Here is a 22,488-nt window from a genome sequence, read left to right on the forward strand (position 1 = left end):
TTACTAGTACTCCTAGTAGCACCAGGGTATTAGATACCGGTTCGGTTGCTAAGTGTTAGTAACTCGAAACAAAAGGCTACGGAATAAACGGAGACTAGCTAAAAGGTGAGATGACGATATGTGTTGGAAGTATTTCCAAGGTTGATCAAATATCGTACGCTCCCTCTACCATCGAGATTGGTATTAAAACCTAAATAATTGTTATTTGGTGTTTGCGTTGAGCATAGACATGATTGGATTATGTCTATTGCAATATGGTTATTCATTTAAGGAGAATAATGGTTACTCTGTTTATTTGAATAATACCTTCAATGGTCTTGCACCTAAAATGAATGGTTCATTGAATCTCGATCATAGTGATACACATGTTCATGCCAAAAGATATAAGATAGTAATGATAGTACCACCTACTTGTGGCACTGCCACGTAAGTCATATCGGTATAAAACGCATGAAGAAGCTCCATGTTGATGGATCTTTGGGCTCACTCGTTTTTGAAAAGTTTAAGGCATGCGAACCATGTCTATTGGTGTATATGCATGAAGAAACTCCATGCAAATGGACCGTTTGGACTCACTTGATTTTGAATCACTTGAGACATGCAAATCATACCACATGGGCAAGATGACTGAACGCCTCGTTTTCAATAAAATGGAACTAGAAAGCAACTTGTTGGAAGTAATACATTTTGATGTGTGCAGTCCAATGAGTGCTGAGGCATGTAGTGGATATCGTTATGTTCTTACTTCACAGATGATTTGAGTAGATGTTGAGTATATTTACTTGATGAATCACGAGTCTGAATTATTGAAAGGTTCAAGTAATTTCAGGGTGAAGTTGAAAGATCGTCGTGATAAGAGGATAAAATATCTATGATATGATCATAGAGATGAATATTTGAATTACGAGTTTGGCATAGAATTAAGACATTGTGGAAATTGTTTCACAACTAATACAGCCTGGAACACCATAGTGTGATGGTGTGTCCGAACATCATAACTGCACCCTATTGGATATGATGCATACCATGATGTCTCTTATCGAATTACCACGATAGTTTATGGGTTAGGCATTAGAGACAACCACATTCACTTTAAAAGGGGCACCACGTAATTCCGATGAGATGACACCGTATGAACTATGGTTTAGAGAAACCTAAGCTGTCATTTCTTAAAAGTTTGGGGTTGCAACGCTTATGTGAAAAAGTTTTCGGCTGATAAGCTCGAACCCAAAGCGGATAAATGCATCTTCATAGGACACCCAAAACAGTTGGGTATACCTCCTGTCTCAGATCCGAAAGCAATAAGGGATTGTTTCTAGAATCAGGTCCTTTCTCGAGGAAAAGTTTCTCTCGAAAGAATTGAGTGGGAGGATGGTGGAGACTTGATGAGGTTATTGAACCGTCTCTTCAACTAGTGTGTGGCAGGGCACAGGAAGTTGTTCCTGTGACACCTACACCAATTGAAGTGGAAGCTTATGATAGTGATCATGAAACTTCAGATCAAGTCACTACCAAGCCTCGTGGGATGACAAGGATGCGTACTACTTCAGAGTGGTACGTGATCCTGTCTTGGAAGTCATGTTGCTAGACAACAATGAACCTACGAGCCATGGAGAAGCGATGGTGGGCCCGGATTCCGATAAATGGCTCGAGGCCGTAAAATCCGAGAGAGGATCCATGTATGGAAACAAAGTGTAGACTTTGACAGAACAGCTCGATGGTCGTGAGGCTGTTGAGTACAGATGGATTTTAAAAGGAAGACGGACAATGATGGTAAGTATCACCATTAAGAAAGCTCGACTTGTCGTTAAGATTTTTTCTGACAAGTTCAAGGAGTTGACTATGATGAGACTTTCTCACTCGTAGCGATGCTAAGAGTCTGTTGGAATTATATTAGCGATTACTGCATTATTTATGAAATCTTGCAAATAGGATGTCAAAACATTGTTTCCTCGACGATTTTCTTGAGGAAAGGTTGTATGTGATACAACCGGAAGGTTTTGTCAATCCTGAAAGATGCTAATAAGTATGCAAAGCTCCAGCAATCCTTCTAAGGACTGGAGTAAGCATCTCGGAGTTGGAATGTATGCTTTGATGATGATCAAAGATTTTGGGTTTATACAAAGTTTATGAGAAACTTGTATTTCCAAAGAAGTGAGTGGGAGCACTATAGTATTTCTGATGAATATATGTTATTGACATATTGTTGATCAGAAATGACGTAGAATTTCTGGAAAGCATATAGGGTTATTTGGAAAGTCTTTTTCAATGGAAAGCCTGGATTAAGCTACTTGAACATTGAGCATTAAGATCTATAAGGATAGATCAAAATTCTTAATGGTACTTTCAAATGAGCACATACCTTGACATGATCTTGAAGGTGTTCAAGATGGATCAAGCAAAGAAGGAGTTCTTGCCTGAGTTGTAAGGTATGAAGTTAAGACTTAAAGCTCGACCACGGCAGAATAGAGAGAAAGGACGAAGGTCGTCCCCTATGCTTAAGACATAGGCTCTACAGTATGCTATGCTATGTACCGCACCTGAAATGTGCCTTGCCATGAGTCAGTCAAGGGGTACAAGAGTGATCCAAGAATGGATCACAGAACAGCGGTCAAAGTTATCCTTAGTAACTAGTGGACTAAGGAATTTTCTCGATTATGGAGGTGGTAAAAGAGTTCGTCGTAAAGGGTTACGCCGATGCAAACTTTGACACTAATCCAGATTATTCTGAGTAGTAGACTGGATTCGTATAGTAGAACAGTTATTTGGAATAGCTCCAAATATAGCGTAGTAGCTGCATCTACAAGATGACATAGAGATTTGCGAAGTACATACGGATCTAAAAGATTCAGACCTGTTGACTATAACATCTCTCACAAGCATAACATGATCAAACCCAGAACTTATCGAGTGTTAATCACATGGTAATGTGAACTAGATTATTGACTCTAGTAAACTCTTTGGGTGTTAGTCACATGGGGATGTGACCTTGAGTGTTAATCACATATCGATGTGAACTGGATTATTGACTCTAGTGCAAGTGGGAGACTGTTGGAAATATGCCCTAGAGGCAATAATAAATTAGTTATTATTATATTTCCTTGTTCATGATAATCGTTTATTATCCATGCTAGAATTGTATTGATAGGAAACTCAGATACATGTGTGGATACATAGACAACACCATGTCCCTAGTAAGCCTCTAGTTGACTAGCTCGTTGATCAATAGATGGTCACGGTTTCCTGGCCATGGACATTGGATGTCGTTGATAACGGGATCATATCATTAGGAGAATGATGTGATGGACAAGACCCAATCCTAAGCCTAGCACAAGATCATGTAGTTCGTATGCTAAAGCTTTTCTAATGTCAAGTATCATTTCCTTAGACCATGAGATTGTGCAACTCCCGGATACCGTAGGAGTGCTTTGGGTATACCAAACGTCACAACGTAACTGGGTGGCTATAAAGGTACACTACAGGTATCTCCAAAAGTGTCTGTTGGGTTGGCACGAATCGAGACTGGGATTTGTCACTCCGTGTAAACGGAGAGGTATCTCTGGGCCCACTCGGTAGGACATCATCATAATGTGCACAATGTGATCAAGGAGTTGATCACGGGATGATGTGTTACGAAACGAGTAAAGAAACTTGCCGGTAACAAGATTGAACAAGGTATCGGGATACCGACGATCGAATCTCGGGCAAGTATCGTACCGATAGACAAAGGGAATTGTATACGGGATTGATTAAGTCCTTGACATCGTGGTTCATTCGATGAGATCATCGTGGAACATGTGGGAGCCAACATGGGTATCCAGATCCCGCTGTTGGTTATTGACCGGAGAGTCGTCTCGGTCATGTCTGCATGTCTCCTGAACCCGTAGGGTCTACACACTTAAGGTTCGGTGACGCTAGGGTTGTAGGGATATGTATATGCAGTAACCCGAAAGTTGTTCGGAGTCCCGGATGAGATCCCGGACGTCACGAGGAGTTCCGGAATGGTCCGGAGGTAAAGAATTATATATAGGAAGTGCTATTTCGGCCATCGAGACAAGTTTCGGGGTCACCGGTATTGTACCGGGACCACCGGAAGGGTCCCGGGAGTCCACCGGGTGGGGCCACCTATCCCGGAGGGCCCCATGGGCTGAAGTGGGAAGGGATCCAGCCCAAAGTGGGCTGGGGCGCCACTTTCCTCTAGGGCCCATGCGCCTAAGGGTGGGGGAAACCCTAAGGAAGAGTCCTAAGAGGGGAAGGCACCTCCTAGGTGCCTTGGGGAGGAGGGATTCCTCCCTTGGCCGCCGCCCCCCTAGGAGATTGGATCTCCTAGGGTCGGCGCCCCCCCCTAGGCCTCCCTATATATAGTGGGGGAAGGAGGGAGAGGGCATCATCTGAACGCATGGGCATATGCACCCACTTTTCATAAAATGCATTTTAAGCACGTTTTAAAATGTCAAAAAAATCAAAAGAAAATATCACGCATACATGTTCGCAAATGTGTGTACGCGGCACAAAGTTTTATGAAAAAATGTCTTTTTGTTTTGCCTCCGCAAAAAAGACAAATTTCAGTGCTTCTAAATAGTGTTTCACGACATAAATTTTTGTCTTTTTTGTACAGGCCACAAAAAAAGTTATTTTTCCGTGAAACTTTATGCACGCACATAGAACATGGAGACGTACCCGTGCAATTTTTTCCAGATTTTTTTAGAATTTAGAAATGTGTTTTTTAAAGTGGGTTCATATGTACCCGGGTTCATCCATGCATTTCTCGGGAAGGAGGGCCTCTCGACCTACGCCTTGGTGCCTCCCTCTCCCTCTCCAACACCTCCTCCTCCTCCATAGAGCTTAGCGAAGCCCTGCCGGAGTACTGCAGCTCCATCACCACCACGCCGTCGTGCTGCTGCTGGAGCCATCTTCCTCAACCTCTCCTCCCCCCTTGCTGGATCAAGAAGGAGGAGACGTCGCTACTCCGTACGTGTGTTGAACGCGGAGGTGCCGTCCGTTCGGCGCTAGGATCATCGGTGATTTGGATCACGACGAGTACGACTCCATCAACCCCGTTCTCTTGAACGCTTCCGCGCGCGATCTACAAGGGTATGTAGATCCACTCCTCCCTCGTTGCTAGATGACTCCATAGATTAATCTTGGTGACACCTAAGAAAATTTTGAATTATTGCTACGTTCCCCAACATCAAGGCACATGTCATTGCGGCAACCGAACTCATGGTCGACGCCCGCCCCAGCTTCAACGGTGGGCACTATGCCGACACACTGAAGATCGTGTCCGAGGCGAAGGCCGCGGGCAATGCATGCGAGAACGCGTTTAAGGGGATCCACAAAAAACCTCCGGTGGCCGACATGAATCGCGAGACGATGGAGCGATGCGGCGTCGTCAGGGACCTCATCGGCCTGCTCATCACCAAGTGATGGATAATAGATCATTTCTCGCCTTGTCTGTTTCTTCTTCTTCTTAATAATAGAGCGACCGAGGCGTCATCGACAACATCATGGCGGGTCTTCATGCCTCGGCAGCGCCTTTTGCTCCTCCTCCACCGCCACCACCTCCTCCTCCCGAGCCGGATTAGAGTCTCCTCTTAGCTTTATTTGGGGCTCGTCTTGCTGTGCCCCCAGCATGATTCTACGACTTATTGTACTTGACTTTGTGACTTCGGATGCTTGGTGGTATGCTTTATAATATAAAGCGGGGGAAACTCTTTTTCTTATAATAGATCATGTTTTGCATGGGAGAAGAAAATGCTGTCTTTTTTTTTAGAATAAAAAAATATGCTGGGCCAGTCTAGAAGGCAAGCCCAGCTTATCTGGTAGAGTCCAGGCCCGGAACGGCATTCCGTTGTCCTCTAACGGCACGCCATTCCCCATCCCTCTCGCCGCTGCCGTCCCCGTCTCTGACTTCTCTCTCTCTCCGGCCAAATCAATCCACCCGCCGGCGGCGAGCACGGAGACAGAGGGGTAGGAGCCGACAGCCGAGGCAGTCCACCACCGCGCCATGGCGCCGCCCCCGAGCACCAGCGCCCCCGACGGCGGCCTGGATCCCAGGGACGTGTGCGTCGTCGGCGTCGCCCGCACGCCCATCGGCGCCCTGCTCGGCTCCCTCTCCTCCCTCCCCGCCACCAGGCTCGGCTCCGTCGCCATCCAGGGTACCGAAATTTCTCTTCTTTCTCACTCCCCCGCCACTAGTAATCAAGCAGTTGCTCAAATCGCCTCGCGGTGGCCGGATCCGAGCTGTCGGCCGGTCAGCCATCCTCCGACGTCTTACATCCGATTGATTGATCAGGTGCTCTCCGGCGAGCCAGCGTCGACCCGGCGCTGGTGCAGGAGGTGTTCATGGGCAACGTCCTCAGCGCCAACCTCGGCCAGGCCCCCGCCAGGCAGGCCGCCCTCGGCGCCGGCCTGCCCAACACCGTCCCCTGCACCACCGTCAACAAAGTCTGCTCCTCGGGGATGAAGGGTATCCAAAATTTTCATCTCCTCACCTGCAAAGTTGCTTGTCAGTTGTCACTGCTGCTCATAAACTTATGTTGTTGGCCTGCTCCTCGCAGCTGTCATGCTTGCTGTGCAGTCGATTCAGCTGGGGATCAACGACGTCGTGGTCGCCGGCGGCATGGAGAGCATGTCCAATGCCCCCAAATACGCTGCCACAGCAAGGTTCGCATGTTTTTCTCTTTATTGTTATAGCTTTTGGTGGAGCCAGGGTCCTCTCTTGTGTAGCTTAATTGCTTATAGTGACCTCCTGTGGAGATGAAACGCAGACGAGGATCGCGGTTTGGGCATGATGTCCTGATCGACGGGATGCTGAAAGACGGGTTGTGGGATGTGTACAATGATTTCCATATGGGGATGTGCGCTGAGCTCTGTGCAGATCAGCACTCGATTACAAGGGAGGAGCAGGTTGCCAGCATTTCTGACCGATCCTTATGAGTTTCAGACTTTTTATACAGCTAGAACTGCACATCTAGTTATCTGAACGAACTTGCTCTTTCATGTAGGATGCTTATGCCGTACAGAGCAATGAGCTTGGACTAGCGGCTCGAGACAGCGGCGCGTTTGATTGGGAAATTGTTCCGGTATGCGCGTTATTTGAGGGCCCAACCAAAACTCTTCTTCTGTATGAAATATTGACGCTTAGGTACCAATTTCAAACATCTGTTGTTGACCAGGTTGAAATTCCTTCCGGTAGAGGCAGACCACCAGTTGTTGTTGACAAGGATGAGAGTCTTGCAAAGGTAGGTAGTCCTGCAATCTCGCAAATTTATGGAATCTGTCTTACAGAGGGATTCCTTTGATGTCATTTAGGCATGTTTTGATTTTTATTGAAACCGACATGGTTCAATTTTACTATTGCGGATTCAATAGAATACAGAAATTAAGCTGTGGCAATAGTAACCATCAGCACACCCATTTTATTCTTCTCCTTCTGGTTTTGACATGTTTCGTCTGGTGATCCATGTGCACAGTACGATCCAGTGAAGCTGAAGAAACTTGGACCGGCTTTTAAGAAGAATGGCTCTGTGACTGCCGGCAATTCTTCTAGTATAAGGTTCGCTGTCTTCGTACTCTGACTAGTCGTTTACTATCTCTGTGGATAGTTTCTTAGATGGAAAATCTTGCAGAGTAGCTAACGTGCAGCCACAGTCCAGTACGCTATCACAATCTTGAATGAAGCATTTGAAAGCTACTCCCTCCGTTCACTTTTGTAAGTCGTTTTAGACAACTCAAAATGGGCTGGTTTGCACATTGTCTGAAATGTCTTCAAGGTCTTATAAAAGTGAACAGAGGGAGTAGTAGATATTGAGCTCCGTGATCGAAGTATCATTCAGAATTATAATACTTCTTAGTGTAGCATTGTAGCTTTATTTTTACACGGCCAGGCTACCTTCTGTATGCAGTATGCAGTATGCAGCCAAACTGTGTTGTATATCTTCAGTAGTAAATGTATCATCTTAAGAGTGCACTGAAGCTATATTATTTCGTAGGCTTTCTCCATGGTTAATATAAGTTATGTAAAGCAATGTTTACTTGGAAGTGTAACTGTAGTGTCATTCTTATCTTCCAATGTTCAGCGACGGTGCTGCTGCAATTGTGCTAGTCAGTGGGGAGAAAGCCAAGAACCTTGGCCTTCAAGTTATTGCAAGGATCAGAGGGTATGCTGATGCTGCTCAGGTAATCTTACATGCCTTGTTATTAATCATTGTTGGTGAGACAAATTTCATTTGAGAAATCTCGACCCATTGTTCTTGTTATAATGAATGACTTGTACCAACATTATCCTTTCCCCTGTCTCAAAACTGTGAACCTGGCTACTCTCATCCAATGATCCTTTCCCGTATGATTCGTGTTCATTATTTTTCTTTTATCTTGTTATTATGCATTATTACAAAGAGTTTGTTGTATTGACACTCCTTACGATTCAGGCACCTGAGCTATTTACAACAACTCCAGCTCTTGCTATCCCAAAGGCTATATCAAATTCAGGTCTCCGAGATTCACAAATAGATTATTATGAGATAAATGAGGCTTTCTCGGTATGTGAATGGTCTTTTCATACTTTTTAAGAGTATAATCAGACCTGAAGCATGAAGGTGAGACTTAGCTATATTCTTCTGGACATTGGCAGGTTGTTGCAGTGGCAAATCAGAGACTTCTTGGCATCTCTCCTGTAAGCTGCTAAAAAACTTCAGTAAACTATCTTTTTCAGAAAATATGTAATTGGAAACAGTTTTATAAATATTAATGGGCATTTAACTATTTCAGGGAAAACTGAATATAAGTGGTGGCGCTGTTTCCCTGGGCCATCCTATCGGTTGTAGTGGTGCCCGAATCATAGTCACCTTGCTCGGGGTATGTATGTTTCCATCCCATACAAAATGGGAGACTGTGATAGATTCATGGCCTTCTGCTGTCGTAGTGTTGGTTCGTCCTCCTGTTATATTTCATCAAAATTGTTTATAATCTGCAAGGATATTGACCGTTCCTTTGCCTTGGTAGAGTAGCTCTGGAATCTCTCTCCTCTTAAGCTAAAACAATAGTTTTTATTTAAGTTGGATATCTTGATCTTGCTGCTGTCCTGTCCTTTGGTATAGTTGCATCCAATTTCATACTGTTGAACTTTTTTTTTTGCTCCACCGCAGATTCTTAGACAGAAACAGGGCAAGTTTGGGGTAGCCGGAGTTTGCAACGGCGGAGGTGGTGCTTCAGCCATCGTCGTAGAGTCCATGTAAGTTTCTCATGTGCTCCTCAGATTTCCTTCCATAAAGAAGTCTTGTGGTCTTTACCACGCTGACGATCTGGCCGAAGTGGAATAGTAATAATAATCAAGGGTGCAGTACAAAATAACACGATTAACAAGTGGAATAGAGCTTTTTCTGGGCCACCGCCGCCTTAGCGATTCTGACTTGATGATGATGCAGGCAATCTTCGTCGCGCCTGCGTTCCTCGCTGTGATGCGAAGTTACCAAACCATGAGCGTATTGGCAAGAAGAGCTGAGGTGTAAAGGTTGTTGTATGTTCACTGCTGTATCTTGTTTGTGTGAGCCGTAGTGGGGTGGGGGGGGGGGGGGGGAGTGATCCATGGTGTATTAAGTCGGAACATGATGCATCGATAGATGGAAAATGTGAAGATAATAAGGTGACCGTGTGCTGCTCGCGCATCCTTTCAGCAACTAGATGTGTAGTAAGATGATGTGCAGCAGAGGAGATGAATAATTGGGTTTGCAGCCTGAGCCTGTAAATGTTGTGGAGCAAATAATTGTGTGACTGTGAGTTGCAATCATGTGGGCATAGTATGGTAGAGTATTTCTCATCTCCTTTTTTTTTCCTGCGGACATGATAGGATTTGTAGCTGAGCATAGCGGAGTCTGTACGCCATTAGCAAAAACATATACTCCCTTTGTACCGCGAAATACTTGTAGTTAGAGAAAGCTAGTACAAGTTCTCCCAACAACAAGTATTGTGGTACAAAGGGAGTAGTAAGAACCTAAGCTTTATACAAATATACATATGCCTTGCGGTTTTTCGGGTCATGGCCACCCACCGCCGAGCGATTCTTCTTGCCTTTGTCGGTGTTCTTGGCTTCTTCTTCTTCTTTTGAGTTTTTTTTTCTTGAAGAACAGAAAAGAAGGGCTTCCCATTTCCGGTTTCCCTTAAGCGAAATTATTGTTCTTGTTTTGAGTGGTACACAATGGCTCGTGTCTCCGTCCCTTTCCCCACGTTGCTAGCTCGTCTGATTAGCAGTAGTAGTAGTACCAGTAGTAGGGTTGTGGATTCTCTACCTTGTTTCACTTCTTTCGTCTCTTGGATCAAGAACGGACCGTCCAAATCTAATCCAACAGTCTTTGTCCCGATCTGGACCGCCCATTTTTGATCCAATGTCTCTCGGGCAAAGGTGGAACATTGTAGCTCCTGCCTTGCCCATGGCAAGGCAGAGAATCCGCACCCCAGTAGTAGGTGGTGGGAGTAGTGGTGATGCGCATGGGCCACCGTCACACATAATGCACCACAGTTGGTGTCTGTCATCGTGGATTCGTGTGGGTGTGTGTTGATCAAACTCATCTCATCATGGGATAGGGGGAGGTCAAATTTGGCTGCTCAACCCATTCCATCCTTGATTCTTCATGACCTCCCTTGCTTAAATTGTCCAAGAAAAGAAAAGAAAAACGTGTGCAAGGTTTCTACTTAGGATATAAATGTAGGCACTTCATCCTTGATTCTTCATGTCCTTTTTTTCTTTTCTTTTCTTTTCTTTCTTGATGAGGATACTCCATGTCCTTTTATTACGGCTATCATCACTCGGTCAGACTTGGAAACAAAACGCTTCTTTTTTCTCGCCCGCCCCACCACTATCTTCAGTAACAGTTTTGCATTTTACCGGTAACCTGGCAATGTCCATGTCATTGTTTTTTAGACACTAGTCGTCTACGTCCAACAAAAATATGTGTGGTGTCTGCGGTTCTACCGTGTCGTGACTCCGCAGCCAGAGGATCTTACTAGTTTCAGATCATGGTCCATGTGGGTTAAAACACGAGCAACTGAAAAACACCTCACCCAAAAAAAAAAAACAAGAGAAAAATTACAAAAAGGATGTGCAAAGCTTTTTGCATCTTCTCACGAGGATTAGAGAAAAGGGAAAGAGCCAAATTGAAGTGGACATGACAGATATATTATTCCGTTCCCTTCACCCACCCACGTTCTCTCATGTGCAACGCAACGCACAGCCTCCATCCCACCTCACTGCTCATGCGCACAAGCCTCTGCATAATTCCATGTCCCTCTCAGCTCCACCTACACCAAGAATCTAGCCCACATAACAACCAAGCATTTCTTTTCTTACCACGCCCATGATTCCCAAGAGTCCACACAATTCCCCTCCAAGAGTCAGTGACTTGCGGCCCATCCTATTCATAGACGGCTCCCAGCACGCTATATGCATCCATCTGTCAGTCAGCCGAGACGACGACCCCAAGAAAAAAAAACCCGAAGACGGACGATCCACCCAAAGAATTGCATGAAATGAACCAAGGAGCAGTAATAACCCCACCCTAGCTAGTTACACTACTATGGTTGCAATTGCGAGTGCATCGGCCCACCAGAGGCATCGGCGTCTCCGCCCTGACGGCTGCTGTTCCAGCTGCTGGACTGGGTGAAGTCGGTCGTGAAGTCCTGGCTCCCGAACGCCATCCGCTGGAACAGCCTGATCTCCGCGGTGTTGGGGGCGTTGAACATCTCGCTCATCCCCGGCTGCACCCCGTTGGTCAGGTCGACGTCGGTTAGGCTATCGAGAGCGCGCACCACCTGAGACAGAGCAGATGTGCCGGTGATAAAAATGTTTTAACCTCTGGTCCAATCCAATGGGATGTGGTGTAGTTGCTGTTCTGAAAAGATGATGTGGTGCATGTAATCTCATCGATATCCTCGTACCTGGCTCATCCGGGGCCTCCGGGCTGCCGAGTATCGGATGCAGGCTGCTGCCGCTTCGATCATATGGAACAGTTCGACCTCGTTGAAGTTCTTGTCCAGCCTGGGGTCCAGCAGCTCCCCTGCATTGCCAGTCTCGAGCGCTTGGGTCAGCAGTGGCCTAGCCTGCAGATAACTGTGGGGGTCAGGAAATGTTGCTGACTACAGAGGATCAATCTTATAAACCAGAGTTACAACAGGATTGTGTCGGAAGCTGTTTTCAGTTGGCTGGTTCACGACTTCACATGGTACACATATTATAACCTTTACGAATAATCATGACAAATAACTGGAACTGAAAGATTTGATCATCATCACATTGTCTATGAATATTGGTAATGTAGTAGATTTTCATATTAAGATTCAGTTACTAGTGAATGAATCAGGGCTATCATGTGGCTACTTTCCCATTGTTTCAACAGAGCTGAAATCCTCATTTAGTAATAAAGCTTACCCACTCGACAAGGCTCTCATCACCCAATGGATTTGATGCGTCGACGGGCTTTCTACCAGTAATGAGCTCTAAGAGGACAACGCCAAAAGAGAAGACATCAGATTTCTCTGTCAATTTGCCACTGGATGCATACTCTGGAGCCATGTACCTAAATTAATAAAAATAATATCATCAGAAGATGAGCAAATGTGAACTATTGTCGTGTACCAGTCAGCTTCTTATACTTACCCAAAAGTTCCCATCACCCGTGTAGTTACATGCGTAGCAAAATCCATGGCTAGTCTTGCAAGACCAAAATCAGCAACCTGGTACATGCACAGTATCCAATTCAGTATCAACAATCATATTACAGTGGGTTTCCCGAGTTATGTAGATGGCATTGTTACCTGTGCCTCGAAGTTGTTATCCAGCAGAATATTAGAGGATTTTATATCTCGGTGGATAATTCGGGGATGACCTGCCAAAGGGAAGAAAATTCAGGTGTGATGAGAAGAAAGCAGGGCATGGAAAGCAAATGAATGAGAATGGGCATTACAATCTTCATGAAGATATGCTATTCCTTTAGCCGATCCAGCAGAGATTTTAACCCTGGCTGGCCATTCCAGAACCGGCACTCCACGTCCTATATATGACACGGCAGAATCAAAATACAACGACTGTTCAGTCGGAACTCGGGACATCAAAAGATGTCGCGCAGCATCAAAATGAAAGGTTAACTAACACCATACGATACATACCATGTAGATGATAGTGCAGCGTGTCATTGGGCACAAAATCGTAGACAAGCAAGCGCTGGTCGCCCGAGATGCAATACCCAACGAGAGAAACCAGGTGGCGGTGATGCACGCGGCTGATGATCTCCACCTCGGCCTGGAACTCGCGCTCCCCCTGCCCACTGCCATCTTTCAGTTTCTTAATGGCAACCTCTCTCCCTTCGGGCAAGCAACCCTTGTAAACAGACCCAAAGCCGCCTTCCCCCAGCAGGTTTTGATCAGAGAAACCGTTTGTGATGTTGTGCATTTCCTCGTAGGTGAAGAAGCGGCAGTTGCCCATGCTGTACTCTGACATTGTGTCTTTGAACTCAGGGCTCCCGGCGCTGTAATTGGTTTTAGTCTTCTCTGAATGCCCTGAACAAAAATTGAGTTTCAGTTGTCAGGTCACAGCACAGGAATAATGCACTTACGGAGCTCATTGCACGGGAATGCACTTACCTAGTAACACTTGTGGAGAAGCAGATGGTGAGGGTGAAGGCATCACAAACCCGGCATGGTAACCGGTCATTCTCCTCCGCTTCTTCTTGTACCAGCACCCGGCGCCGATCAAACTAAGCACGAGAATCGCCACGACGATGCCGATCCCCGCCTTTGCGCCATTAGACAATCCACCGCTGCTCGGCGAGGGTCTGCTGTCCTGCCATGAGGGGACCTGTGGGATGTTGGGAGCAATTGGTGTTGGTGGGGTTGTTGTTGGGCTGGTAGGCACGGATGGAGGACCAAAACCTGGCGTCGACGGCGGTGAGGGGGTGGTGGGAGCAGTAGGGGTGGTGGGATCTACAGGGGTTGGGGAGGGGCTGGTGGGAGGTTTGATGATGGGACTGACAGAGGGCGGCGGCGCCTGCGGCTCGGTTGGAGGAGGCGGCGACCCCGGGTGGCGCGGCGGTGGTGACCGCGGCACGGGCGGCGCGGTCGAGCGATCCGGCGGGCTTGGTGGTGGAGAAGTGCTCTTTGGCGGCGGCGGCGACGCGGCCGGCGCAGGGGGCCGCAAAGGCGACTGCTTGGGCGGGTCGGCAGCAGGCGCGGGCGGCGGCGGCACTTGAGCAGGCGGCATTGTTGCTGGCGGGGTGGGCGGCGGAGAGGCGACGGGGACCGGCGGCGGCGACGCGACGGGGTCCGGGGGCGGCGACGGAGAAGGGGGCGGCGGGGATTCTGGCGTCTGCGGCGGCACGGCCGCGGAGGGCGCGGGAGGGGCCGCCGGCGGGTCGGCCGGGGTGTCATTGGGCAGCTTGACCGGGGCGGGGGAGAAGGGGGAGGAGGTGGCGGGCGCGACGGAGTCGGCCGGGGAGGCCTTGGTGGCCCCCGGCGAGGGGGAGGGCGAGGAGGCCATGATTGGAGGCTAGCCTAGCCTAGCACAGCAGCAGCAGTGCCTTGTTGTTGGTGTTGGATACTGAAGGTGGTTGTTCCATGCACCGAATCCGGCGGGGAGAAAGGAAATCCGCGGACTGATTCGCGCGGAAATTCTTTCCCCTCCTCCTCCTACTGCCTCAAGAAACGGGGGAGGAAATGGCAAGAAGAAACCCGAACCCGGGTGGAGCAAAAGATCCCCGCACGGATGGATTCGCACCGAATTCCGGAGGAGGAAGAAGAAGAAACAGCTGGAACAAGGTAGCTCTCTCAGGAGATCAGATCCAGCAGTGAAAGAGCGGTGGTGGCATTGAAGGCGGCGGGGATGCAGGGAAGGGGAAGGTAACCGCGGACGGAAAGAGAAACAAGCATGAGACGAGATGAACAGTGACTAAATTCTTTCCTAAACCAAAAATTCCCCTTCTCCTCCCTCCCTCTCACCCACCCACCCACCCGTGATCTTGCTGCCTCCGTAGCTGGACTGGATTCCACTCGTCCACTCTACTCTACTGAGCAGAGGAAAAAGGACCGACTTTTATCAGCTTGACCACCGCTTTCCATTCTCTAATTTTATTTATTTATTTATTTAACACTTTCCATTCTCTTCTTTTCTTCCCCTCTCTCTCTCTCTCTTGCCACGCGGTTTCTCTTCTACTTACTTTCTTGATGATTGATTCAGCACCGTGTCTTGCTTAGGCTAGAGTTAATAGCATGCCCATTTTGGCTCCCTCCTTTTATCACATAAATAAATACCAGCCTTTTTTTCTCCTCTCTTAATTAACTATTAGGACAATGCGCGTGGGTTGCGACGGGCCCGTTATTTACCTGCCTAAACTAATGTGATTGTGCGAATAAATGCTTACCGAATTAAAGAAAACGATACTCTTTTCTCAAATCTCGGGCGGTTCCTACGATGGTGATCATGGTCGAGTAAACTTCTTTCTTTTTCCTCTGTGATGATGATGCCAACTTTTGTCTACTTTTCGCCCTATGGGTTTAGAATAGATGCACTTTTAGGACAACTTTTTATGATGAGTTGATGATCCAATGGTTTGACCTGATTTTAATACTCTTAGATAGATTCGGTACCTTTAGAGATGACGAAAAAGTAGAGGGGTTTACTCTTCTAAAATCCTTGTATGCTGCTATTAATTTTAGAGGGGTTTAACCTTTGTATCTACTACCTGCTGTGCTGTGTGGAGTGTCAAGGTTCCCCAAAGGGTCCAAGAATTTCGACGCCACTTTTCGCAAAATAAAATCATGACCTATGATAAACTCAGGAAAAAATAAGAGTTAGTTGCAAAGTTACGGCTCTGTAATAAGAGATGTCTTCATCTTAATGTAGTCACTTTCTGCGGTCCCGTGGGGGCTACGGAAATTTAGGAATTCTATTGTTTTTAATAAGGTTACTTGGGTATCTATGAAACAGGTACTCGGACTGGTCTCTTGGTATCTGAGGGACTAGAAAAACCCTTTCAAGGAAATGCAAGGGGGGCCCTAATGGAGTTTCAGACCTTGCCCTGGATGAGGTGAAAAGACCTTTTGCACTGGGACCAGACTAACTCATTGTAAAAGGTGGCTTGGAGTTGTGTCGTGGAAGGAGGCGGTGGGGAAGGCAACACATGGAGGAAGAACCACACTGAATACCGACAAAAACATCCCGAGGAGGAAGATTCTATCCATGTGGTGTTCTATGGGTATCGTTGATGTCTCTGCCGGCCCGTGTGCCTTCTTTAGGGTTTAAAACTCATGTAATCTTGATAGTCTGTATGAGAGCTAGTTTGCTGGGTTCTGGAGACATATATTGTTGGGGTTGTAAGGAATTCGTTTTGAGGTTCCTTTTCTTACTGAAATGGAACGCAGGGGGGAGGGGCTCTTTACCAAAACAAAAAACTCGCGAAGAAACCCTTCTGTCATAGAACTTCAAACAGCCACGAGAGGTAGTCATAAACTCAAGAGATATCTAATTTCAACATTGCGCCTTTGCATTTCCTCGCATGCAGTCTCCTCGCCACCTGATGTACTAGAAGAAAGTTTTCAAGCATGCTCCTATGCTTGAGAAAAGTGGACTTGTTTTTTTTGAACAATAACAGGAGAGTTGTTATATTCATTGTAAAGACGAAGATGGTACAAGAACCTGAACTGCTCGGTTTATTAAAGCCGGGCGAAAACCTGAACAATGGCAAGCCACACCTAGCAACCTAGGCCTAAAGCAGCACAATACATACAAGACGCCAGCAAGGCGGACAACTCACAACACACATAGTCGGGCACTCGAGCGTCGCTCGCTACCAGAGTGCACACCGAAACTATCGCATCAGTCCAGTCTGCCATGAGCAGATTCATCAACCACGTCGACACTGGAGAGGGACGACATGCTTGAAAGGACGCGGACATATGCCGCTCCAATCCCACGAGAAACGACCAACATGACTCATCTGGCGCTCCTTGCATGTGAAGGGTGCTCAAGTTGCCCAACCTCGACGACCGGCATGCATCTGCTCCACCCACGAGCCACGGGTCCCTCTGACCAGATCCAACTCCAAAACAATGCCCCAAGAGGGAGATCTGAGCTTCATCATTGTCGATCTAGGGTTTCCCCTGGAGCATGATGGAAAGGAGGATGATGACTCCGGCCACAGCCGAATGGCGGTTTTCACTGGCAGCCTCAAACATCCAAAGCCAAGGACCGGCCAACCAACCCGACCAACCACCTTCGTGTGCCACGCCAACAGTCGGATCTCCTGCCGCTAGCGTCGCGCCATCATCAAGTCTGGGCTAGCCAAGATCTGGTCGCGCGCCCATCGCTGCGCCGCACCGCGCACATACTAGGCAGCAACACCGATGGCTCCTTCACGCTGACCGACACCCTATGCACCAAGCTGCCAGCCCCCCGGCTGCGCCTCCACCACCAAGGAGCAACCCGGCCAAGCCCCCTCCTTGATGCCTGCCTAGAGCCATATATCGGGGAAGGAGGTCCCCAGATCTAGGCACCCGAGCAGGGTGTCGACACCCAGGCCACACTGGCGCCGCATGCCACGACCACCAGGCCCTCCGGGCCGCCACGCTGAGCCCTTACCGCGGCGCCGTCGCCCGCAGCTCCATGCCTCTGTCGCGCCATGCCGTCGCGCGGATCTGAAGGCACACCTCGCTGTGGCCCAGCGCCTCACGCCCACGCCCCGCACCAGGCGCCCATCCACACCCTGAACTGCCCCGCGCCGCCCATGCTCGCGCTCAATTCCGCGTCACTCAAGCATGGAACTAGTGCCCTGCCGCCACCTTCCTTGGGCCGACCTGAGCTTTGCCGGAATGCGCCCTCCGGCGACGGCGGGACGAGAATAGGAGGGGGAGGGAGAGAGAAGGTTGCGACGGCTAGGGTTTTCTCCCCCGAGCCACTAGGGAGGCGACGCGGGGGTCGGGGGAGGGGGAGGGGGATTATCGTGTCAGTGTTTTAAAAGTGGGCTGGTTTGTGCTAACCAACGAACCCATGCGCGACCGAGCACCATTGTCAAGAATCTTGCAACTAATTTCGGGAAACTATGCACAAGACTTATGGGCCGATAATGACAAAACGATGGACATGAAAACGTTTTAGTAGGTGGATGTTGTACAGTAACACTATCTTACCAAACACTATTTAAGGCATGGATTTGTGACTATGGTAAACCAATGGAATAGAAAGGACTCTCACTTTTTAAACATAACATGGTCCATGTCACTGCTTATCCTAGCTACCACGCTGTACATTTTCCACTATCCGAAAGCAGAAACCTTTTATTCGAGTGAGATTGTTTATTTGATGAACAGTTCCTGGCTTTGGAATTTAGCTCTGCAACGCAGATGCGTGCACATGGCCTCGACATGGGTGTCGACTCTGCAATGGAATGCCCCATTAGGCTTTGAAATATTTGACCGGCAATAATTTTCATTTTATTTTTGTATATGAAACTTAAGTCGGATTCGGCAGCTCGAGGAGGACGCCCGCGTGTAAATACTAAATGTTGACAGCGTGAGCGTGAGAAATTCTATGTTTTGCTAAGGTGATAAGAAAAATCTTATCTCACAACAAAAGTGAAAAACTGTTACGGGTTAATTTAATCCTAATAATCCATGCTCACGATGGTTGCCAATTTCAGCAATCGACATTAGTTCAGCTCAATTATCAACTGTTTATTGTTTGTGGTGTAATCTTACCGTCTTTGTAATTACGGCATTTGTACAGAGGGTATAATTTTTTTATGAATCAGTTGTATATATAGGCATGTTTTTTAGTGTGTTTATTCAATCATTTCAATCTGTATATAGTCCATATAGAAATATCTAAAATATCTTATATAGAAATCTGCAATTGATTTGTACAGGGTGTTTATTCACTCATTTCAGTTTATATGTAATCCATATAGAAATATCTAAAATATCTTATATTTATGAACGTAGGATGTGCTTTAGACTCGACATCTGCAATTGATTGGAAACCCAAGCATCGCCCAGGATTTTGATTTAGAATAATTGTGACGTGGTGAACAAACCTGTGGTTGAATAATTAGGTGGACAGTGGTATCCTCACCACCAGGGTTCAAGTCCTGGTGCTTGTATTTATCCTGGATTTATTTCAGGATTTTCAGCGATGTGCGTTCAGTGAGAGGAGACGTTCCCGTCGACTACGAGACACCTTTGGTGACTTCATCAATCTCAAGATGATATGCCGAGCCAATCTTTCGAAGGTGCTCATAGGGGTAGGGTGTGCGTGTATATTTATAGGGATGAGTGTATACGCGTATATACGAGCGTCTACGTTTGTATTGTGTTAAAAAATTATGACGTGGCGTCCTAGTCAAACGTCACATGGGCATTACAATTGAAAGTCTGGCTAGACAAGGTAAATGTGAAAATATTGCACAACCAGGTGGTAACATGAGAACTCGTAAAAAAGTGGTAAAATGAGGAATTCTTTTACTTGGCAAGATCTTGATAAGATTTACCGCAGCCATATACTGTTTCTCAAAGTCCTGGTGGACATATGGTCAGTGTTATTGGTGTGCCTCATAAATCCGGCTCCATTTTTGGTACCACTAGGCACAGGAGGACAATGGACCTCACGCAAAATACTCCCTTCATCTTATAATATAAGACCTTTTTGCAAGCTGACAGCTCGTAAAAACATCTTACATTGTGGGAGGGAGTAATTATCATGCTGCTCCGCTTTGGAACGTAGTAGTAGTAGGAAGGAGTGGACCGTTGGAAAATTGTGCGCTGGATTCCAAATGCTTAATCTGTCGGTCGGTGTTGAAAGTTCAAAGCTGAGCATCCATGCAAACTTATATACTATTATGCTGCATTAAAATTTAGGTCAAGGTTTCTTAAAGTTGACTCAGAGGGTGACCCAATCCTCTCGTCGTAAATGACGCTTAGTAGACTGAATAAATACCAGTAGACTAGCTCCTCGCCATAACTAATTAACTTTGATTCGATTGAACGGCTTTGACTCCAGCTAGGTAGATTAAGCACCCAGGGGATACTAGTACTCCCATTCGATATAAAGTTGTACTAAATCAGCGATAGTTAATATGCATCAAAGGAAGAAGTACAATAACCTTCACCGACCTCGTGGGAGTATATACTAAAGTAGTGATTTAAAAGACGAAAATACAAAGGTGAACATGGGTGCGCGCGCACCCACGTGAATAGTAAATTCATAAAAAAATACAAGAAAAAATTAAGTTTTTTGAAATTTCACGCTATGAACCTTAGTCGATCATTCTACTCACGTGTTAAGTTTCATGATGTACTGATACCCATGGTATTCTTAGTGAAGAAAATACAAATGCGACCATACTATTCATTAAACAGTGTCTTTTAATATAGCTTCAATTAGTTTCGATTTTGTCATTTTTGACCAGATTACCACAGATGTGATTTCTTTGTGAAACTTCATATGCGAGTATACCGGTTGACTATGTATATTAAAAAATAAATTCAGTTTTTTTATTTTTTCTAGCATTTTTTGAATTTACTATTCATAAAGGGTGTGCGCGCACCCATGTTCACCAAATCCGCGTCCTTTAAAAGATCCTATATTAGTTTATAGAGGGAGTATATGTTACTACCAGCCAAGTTAATATAAAGCAAATTATGTGAACTGGCATGCAAATGTCACTAGTGACGTGTGGACAGTGCAGTGATTTTGACCATTTCATACCTTCATATATAGACTTGTAGGGTGCGTGCAGAAGAGTTAATTAGTACTTCTCGAGACTGTTTATGGTAGTTCAATAATTGAATGGTGGTACACTAATTTCAGCCTAATTAATTAGCCAACGGCTCAGTCGGCAGTGCCAGCTGAGCTCATGTGCATATGGGTCACTTCACACAGTGTATTTCCTGTTGACCATAGCCTCCCTAAACAAGTCTCATGTGACTGTGATCGAAGCTAATCTCGGCATCTTTCGCTTTCCATGCATGCAATCCAACAGCTAATCCTTTCCACATCGACCCAACCACCTGTCCTCCCAACGCAAAGCTAATAACCAGCCACTATGCATTGTGAGTTTGTGACATGTTTTCTTTTCAACTTTTTTTGTTTGCCAACCATGTATGACTTGTCTCGTATTAATACTAGGTTAATTAATAGTATTATGCATGTGATAGATTACCTAATCATGTTATAGTACCAACAAAACAAGAAAAAGACTGGTCACTTTTGAGGGTTTTATTGGAGGTTTCTTGTGGTTTCAGTTAGTCACGGGAAGTTTCTACAAATTTCAGTGAGAGTTAATTACATCCATACGAAATTAATACTTTCAACAAACTACTACATCTTAAAAGAGAATTAAGTAAGTTGTCTTTTAGTTTGAAAATGTGGGCCCTTATTGGACGACAACCTTATGTTCAGTTTGTGGTGGTGGTGTGTGTGTGGTCGGATGCTTAGAAGGGTACTTGGTGACCTCATCGATCTTTAAACTCTGAAACTCATGTCTTTAGTAGGTGCTATTCAAGTGTGTGCATGCGGTGATGCTTGCACGAGTAGTGTTCTATGAAAATGTGGCTTGTTGAGCTTATTCTATAATATACTGTGAAAATTGTCATGAAAAAAAATGTTAGCCAAAATGAAAACACTCACCTACTTAAAAAAAAATGCAAGATTATGTTTTACGTTCCTTTGTTCGTCCTCCCTCCCCAACTAACCTCCATTTTTGGTTTGCTGATTTTTCCCATCAATTTACGGCTAAAGTCCATTTTTTAATACCTAATCGCATTAAAAATAAAATGACAGGTAAATCATGACGATTGTCTACAAAATACTTGTGCCCCATTACGACCGCACGGGCTATTATCGGGTCTAGTTGCAGACGACTCATAGTAGACTGAATAAATAGCAATAGACTAGCTCGTGACCATGACTAATTAACCTCGATTCAATTGACTTTGACCCAGTTGGTTAAATTAACAGTGCAAGTGTGCTAGTGCTAATTAAACATGTAGATGACACTACTCAATAATAGAAAAAGACGTGCGAAGTTTGGGGCTTAGAAGAATGCAAATATGCACCTTTTTTTTTCAATCTTACTCAAGTCCACCGACACTAGAGATCGTTCCGAGTGACGTGGCATGCAAATGTCACTAGTGATGTGTATACAGTGCAGTGACTTTTGACCATTTCATAATTTTATTGATTTGTACAGGTGCGCACAAGAGCGCAATGATTTTTAAGAGCTCACAGCTGTGCTTTGAGAGCCCAATAATTGATAGGCGGCACTGTAGTTGCTTAATTAGTAGGCAATTAATTCCAGCGTAATTCATTTTCCAACAGCGTAATTCAATTAAACCCACCGGCACAAAGCACTTCACTTCACTTTCCATGTGTGTTGACCTTGGCCTCCCTAAACAAGTCTCATGTGACTGTGATCGATGCTAATCTCGGCATATTTCGATTTCCATGCATTC

At 46.0% G+C, this 22,488-nt stretch overlaps 2 protein-coding genes across 4 annotated transcripts; one reads left to right on the forward strand and one right to left on the reverse strand.

Annotated features, from left to right (window-relative positions):
- Positions 1–5,842: 5,842 nt before the first annotated feature.
- LOC123059755 (acetyl-CoA acetyltransferase, cytosolic 1) lies at positions 5,843–10,072 on the forward strand. Of its 3 annotated transcripts, XR_006427544.1 has the most exons (15): positions 5,843–6,158; positions 6,296–6,469; positions 6,561–6,666; positions 6,771–6,909; positions 7,008–7,085; positions 7,179–7,244; positions 7,476–7,558; positions 8,082–8,181; positions 8,433–8,543; positions 8,636–8,677; positions 8,773–8,859; positions 9,150–9,235; positions 9,429–9,481; positions 9,580–9,681; positions 9,746–10,072. XR_006427544.1 is itself a non-coding variant. In XM_044482244.1 (14 exons), exons 1-13 carry the CDS (start codon positions 6,008–6,010, stop codon positions 9,460–9,462), a joined length of 1,257 nt encoding a protein of 418 aa, XP_044338179.1. In that variant the 5' UTR covers positions 5,843–6,007; the 3' UTR covers positions 9,463–9,481; positions 9,580–10,072. The 3 variants fall into 3 exon arrangements, 1 of the variants encoding a protein (XP_044338179.1); XR_006427545.1 differs by having other exon boundaries at positions 9,429–9,562; positions 9,664–10,072; XM_044482244.1 differs by having other exon boundaries at positions 9,580–10,072.
- A 1,305-nt stretch (positions 10,073–11,377) lies between these two features.
- On the reverse strand, positions 11,378–14,973 carry LOC123059756 (proline-rich receptor-like protein kinase PERK8). Its single transcript, XM_044482245.1, has 8 exons — positions 13,636–14,973; positions 13,162–13,551; positions 12,960–13,046; positions 12,811–12,881; positions 12,653–12,729; positions 12,425–12,572; positions 11,935–12,096; positions 11,378–11,808 (listed from the first exon to the last, which is right to left on the reverse strand). The coding sequence occupies exons 1-8, from the start codon at positions 14,525–14,527 to the stop codon at positions 11,572–11,574; spliced, it is 2,064 nt and encodes a 687-aa protein (XP_044338180.1). The 5' UTR covers positions 14,528–14,973; the 3' UTR covers positions 11,378–11,571.
- Positions 14,974–22,488: the final 7,515 nt, after the last annotated feature.

This window comes from Triticum aestivum, chromosome 3A, assembly GCF_018294505.1.
Source record: "Triticum aestivum cultivar Chinese Spring chromosome 3A, IWGSC CS RefSeq v2.1, whole genome shotgun sequence".
In the NCBI taxonomy this organism is placed as follows: Eukaryota; Viridiplantae; Streptophyta; class Magnoliopsida; order Poales; family Poaceae; genus Triticum; species Triticum aestivum.

Excerpts from the sequence above, each read along its gene's own strand:
- LOC123059755 (XM_044482244.1), top strand. The coding sequence starts at position 6,008 with ATGGCGCCGCCCCCGAGCACCAGCGCCCCCGACGGCGGCCTGGATCCC. Across the intron at positions 6,470-6,560 it reads CTGCTCCTCGGGGATGAAGG|CTGTCATGCTTGCTGTGCAG; the intron begins GTATCCAAAATT and ends TGCTCCTCGCAG. Across the intron at positions 8,678-8,772 it reads GACTTCTTGGCATCTCTCCT|GGAAAACTGAATATAAGTGG; the intron begins GTAAGCTGCTAA and ends TAACTATTTCAG.
- LOC123059756 (XM_044482245.1), bottom strand. The coding sequence starts at position 14,527 with ATGGCCTCCTCGCCCTCCCCCTCGCCGGGGGCCACCAAGGCCTCCCCG. Across the intron at positions 13,047-13,161 it reads GCTGCACTATCATCTACATG|GACGTGGAGTGCCGGTTCTG; the intron begins GTATGTATCGTA and ends TGTCATATATAG. Across the intron at positions 12,097-12,424 it reads ATGAGAGCCTTGTCGAGTGG|GCTAGGCCACTGCTGACCCA; the intron begins GTAAGCTTTATT and ends AGTTATCTGCAG.